The 5,205-nt window shown below is 32.1% G+C and overlaps 1 protein-coding gene across 1 annotated transcript in view; it reads left to right on the top strand.

Annotated features, from left to right (window-relative positions):
• The window catches only part of LOC137642580 (neural cell adhesion molecule 2-like), a 277,471-nt gene extending 272,487 nt beyond the window's left edge, over positions 1-4,984 (top strand). Inside the window, exon 15 of the mRNA XM_068375263.1 lies at positions 4,262-4,984. Within this exon, the coding sequence (XP_068231364.1) occupies positions 4,262-4,630 (369 nt within the window). The 3' untranslated portion in view covers positions 4,631-4,984. The remainder of the gene's footprint in view (positions 1-4,261) is intronic.
• Positions 4,985-5,205: the final 221 nt, after the last annotated feature.

Genomic DNA, 5,205 nt, shown 5'->3' with positions numbered 1-5,205 from the left:
TTTTCCCCCCAAAAAAAAAAATCTCATAACTGGAAAATAATTTACATTATTATTACATTTTCAAACTTATATGCAATACAAATCCAACGGAAAAAAATATCGCCGACTCTTAATTTTCAATATTACTAATACGAGTAACTTTCTCTCCCATCCAACGAAAGTTCATATGGACAAGTATTGGTTGGCTGGGTTAAGATGAAAAAGAGATTAATCAGAAAGACCTTTAATTCGAACAAAAAGAAATTGTATAATTGGATTTGTTTTCACGAACTATCTGACAGGGCACAGGAAGATAAAGGTCCTTTGAAAATATATATACAATTCTCTGGTCAACTCTGAAAGAAGGATACCGGAAATTTTATTTTTTATTCAGTATTCACCTTTTTATTAATTATATCGCTATCATAGTATTTAAAAAAAAAATGAATACACTATAAGTATCAAGCTATTTATAGGATTATTTTATGTCTTCATGGAAATTAAGATGGAGTTAGGCTTTAAAGTAGTATGAAAAGTGACAATAAACAATCATTCTTAGGATCAGGTATAAAAATTTTAACTTTAATATATAAGACTCACAGAAATAAACTATAGATAACCAGCCAAAATTGAGGGTTGCCAAAGCAAAGTAGATGATTAATATATTGTTGTTTATGTAACAATAAAAAATCTCTTGGAAATCGGTGGTAAAATATAGAAGTAAAGTGAAATTTCTTGCAGAAAAAAAAATCATTTGAAAAGTTTCTAAACAAATATACTGAGACCATAAATATATCAGTGATGATAAAATATTGCATTGATAAAGTAATGAAAATATCAGAACCACTGAAGGAGAGGAGTGGTATGTTTTTGTGCAAGAAGCTTTGAAGGTGATGCTCTGGCGGGATGTTGCAAAAACCAACCCCAAAAGCTTAATCACTCATAATATACAAAATTCTCAACAATACAAACTTTCCCCTCATGTTTCCATCAGCTGGACTATTGAACAGAAGACACAGTAAAACAAATCATGACCTTACAACTATATTTCTTACAAGCTAAAACCCTTGGTACGATAATCAACAGCATTCAAAAAACCTTTAACGATAATTCTTAAAACTAGAATGATAACGAACTACATCCAAATAAACCACCAAACTTATCGTTTAGAAAAAATACCCACTTTCCTAATAAAGCCGCAGAGAAAACACTAACATAACATAAAACACACACACACACACACACACACACACACACATATATATATATATATATATATATATATATATAATATATATATATATATATATATATATATATATATATATATATATATATATATATATATATATATATATATATATATATATATATATATATATATATATATATATATGTGTGTGTGTGTGTGTGTGTGTGTGTGTGTGTGTGTGTGGACACGGACACTAGTCAAAATAAGCCCAAGAGTATTTCGATTAACGGCACAGTGCCACAATATCATGTCAAACGATGACCTTTCCCAATCCAAGCAGCACTCAGTTGAGTGGTGTAGCAATATAGAGAAATCAGACTTTTGGCTAATACATCATCATCATCGCTCACAGAGAAAATTCCTTCAAACAGTCAGTCGTTATTGATGGTGTCCAAATTCTTGAGAGGAATCAGTTCCAAGTTCTAATATTAACAGGGTCAAATATCATTTATCTGCAAATAAGTAACACTCCAAATGGAGGAATTACGGTCTGTTGAAAATAAATAATAACTTCCAAGCTGGTCGAAATAAAAGATAAATGATAAATTTAACACTCGAAACACACAACTGCCTCTAGTTGCAGTCAATAATAATAAAACGAAAAAAACAAAAAAGCATTCACTCACGACATTCCTCTCTATCTTAAACCAGCTACCAAAAATATAAACTAACAATCGCAATTATAACAATCGTCTTTCTTGCTTCAACCAACCATTATATTGACTACATCTCTCTCTCTCTCTCTCTCTCTCTCTCTCTCTCTCTCTCTCAAACCACGATAAAAAATGATCCCCCTTCAATCCATACCAGACTAAGAAAGTTGAGAGCGGAAATGGCGTAGTCCTCCAGTAGTGGACTGAATGTTTGAAGAGATGAATAACCTGTTTAAAACGGTTTTCAGAATAGAAAAACTGTTTGCGTGTGTGATTGGATTGCTGTCAGATATGTGTTTATTTTGCATTTTTATTTATTTAACATATTTAAGAATAGAATGAAAGTATAAAGAACTTTCTTAACACCATTTACAGCTTAGTGTATCGTTACAGTATAACAATATTGAACCGTTTTATTCGAAATTAGCACATTAGGAAAATACAGACTAAAAAGCAACAACCCATAAAACTGAAATCAGGAATTATTGCATAATAATTAAGAAAATTTATACTATAATCGTTTCAATTATGTTGAACAGGACTTAAATAATTTATATATAATGATTATTGAAAATATCAAATGAGATAGTTTTCTTTTGATTCATATATATTTTTTTCAACACCTTGGAAATATTCGAATTACCAACATTTTCTTCTTTTAAGCTACTGACGGCCATGACTAATGTTACTTCATGTTGTATTCAAAATACACATTGCCTATCTTCTGAAATTCTTTTTGGTGTTGATAATAATAGTTCTTTTTTGAGAAAATCTCTGAGAAATTAAAACTCATCATAAACTCATTATTTGATTTAATCATTAGGGTCTAAACCTTTTTATTTACTCAAGCGCAATAATCAGTTCCTCGTAGACAAGGAGGACTGGTTTCCCAATGATTCTATGTATTCGTGAATCTGTATGTGTTCATGTCTGGTTGCGTGTTTGACTTCTTATTGCATTTTTTTTCTGAATGGTATGAATTACTCTTAAACCGAGTAACGCCTTTTTCCTTGGAACCACGTTTTTCTTCAAGAAGTTCCGGTGATGAATGACTGATTCGCATTATCAAAACCGACTTTCTTATATGATTCAATACAGTTTCTCTTAGCTGTTATATCATACTCAGCGTTAAATTTCAGATACACATGTAACCTCAACGAAATTTTTCTAACTTTCTTTTCACCGATTTTTTTTATGACTTAGGACTCATTACGTAATGCTATTTTCTCCCTATCATCCTGTCGATTGGCAGAGGGCCCAAATATCAGGTTTTCTTTGCCAAAAGTTTTGCGGGATATTGACCATCATGTCATGATAGCTCAAGGCATTTAATATCATATGGGCTATAATATATTTATCCCAAAGACAAATGTAATCCATCTGGATCTATTGATTCTCCTTCCTTTTCCCTCATAGTTATTTGCGTTGTATGTCATTCTATCACCAGAACTAATTTCGTTTAATTCCTATTCCTAATCTATCTACAACCTTTCAACTTCCTATGTAATTTGTGAAACTTGTAAAATATACTCATTTTAAATTCATGCTCTGCCATCAGAAAGTCAGCTCCTGTTATAAGACTTTCTTTAGTTACAATGACCATTTTTTCCATTGTCGTAAGAAATGTAAACCTATGTTTTCTAAAGTCTTCGTTCAACACACGCTGTTTTTATTCAATAACTCACCAGATCCTAAGACGTGCTTTTTCTTATGCAACTTGAACGAGAAAAGTTCTCTGACAAAAATAGATGGACAATTCTTATATTCCTTTTGGAACAAATAAAAACCAAATACTCACTTTCATGTTCTATGATCTTTACTGTAAGTATTTGATGGACTGAAACTCTCTCTCTCTCTCTCTCTCTCTCTCTCTCTCTCTCTCTCGAGCTCCATTCCACTGGCTTACTGAAGGAGTCTCTGCTTTACTCGATATAGCTGAGTGGAGCACAAATAAAGATTTAACTTATAAAAGGCAGACAGTTTCTCCTTATTTCTTAAAGAGTTTTACGAACATGAACTGCTATACTAGTTTTTTATGTAATTTTATAAATAAGAGGCAATTGAAGACATTTGTCTCCTACTTGATATTTGAACGTTCACTTTGCGTTTCTGTAAAAATTCTTCTCGGAAAAATATCGAAACGTTTAAAGGAAATAATAGTCTGCATTACTCTATGCAATAATAGCGTACCACAAAAACTTTAACTCAATTTCCTGAAGTTATATGGACTATAAAGAGGAAAGCAATACCATAATTATCTTGAACTCTCAAAAGAGATGAAGGAAAACGGGTATTAAAAGAGATTATATTAGATGGTTGAATTGACAATTTCTAAATTCAATAAACTCTCCTTTTCACATCTTTTTTTTTTTTTCAGGGCATATCAAAATACAGTCCACTGCCGATGTCCCCTTCAGTGTTGTCGAGGGTCATCGACCACTCGCAACCCTCAGTTTCCACCTTTTACCCATCGTACAGAGATGAGGAGACCTTTGTCAAAGAAAGTTTGCCACAACAGGAATCACTTGGATCTTTACCCAGTATAACGTTACACGCTCCGGTTTCTACGCCCGACCCGACACCAGCGATAAAACATGTAGGGTATAGTGAAGCGGGTAAGGAAATTACCCCTCCTTTTGAATACCAAAGTGACTGTGACGCTAAACAAGGGCTTCCTAAACAGACTGTTGAAGAAGAAGATGGATCGAGTGCTCCTTTACTGGCCAAAAGAGAGAGTTCGGTTTAACGGAAAGGGAGACCAAAACACGAAATTTATGACATTTTGTAATGCATTTTTTTTTCTTTGTTTGGCTGAGGTTGCATATTGCCAAATTTTTTTTGACAATCATTTTGATACGTAATTAAAGTACAAAGGGACTCTTTATAGGGTAGAAAGATTTTATACTGGTTGAAAAAATACTCTCAAATACGTGGAAAAAGTCAGTGATCTATTAATATCCTTCTAACTCCAGATTTTTTAAGTGAAAGTATACAGGTGTTACGAGTGAGATTAAATCAAAAGCAGTCATGGATTCTTCTGAAATATATATCAATTTTTAATGACTTTATGAAGTATAATTACAACAAAATATATGTTTTATTGTATAATAAATATTGTGCCTACATTTGAAATTTTTTTTTCCCATTTGAAAAGTAACAAAAGTTCTCTTTGGACGAGAAATTTAGGAAACTATCCATCACATAAAATAATTGGCATTGGACGGGAAAATATCTTTATTTACTTACAATTTGCCATCGTTAAATTTACCTGATAAAAGGTGAAATTGCTAACTACAAAGAGGTGAAGTTACTACAGTACTT

The sequence above is a fragment of the Palaemon carinicauda genome, chromosome 6, assembly GCF_036898095.1.
Source record: "Palaemon carinicauda isolate YSFRI2023 chromosome 6, ASM3689809v2, whole genome shotgun sequence".
Lineage (NCBI taxonomy): Eukaryota > Metazoa > Arthropoda > Malacostraca > Decapoda > Palaemonidae > Palaemon > Palaemon carinicauda.
Note: the sequence above shows the minus strand (reverse complement) of the source record. Positions and strands in the feature narration are given on the sequence as shown.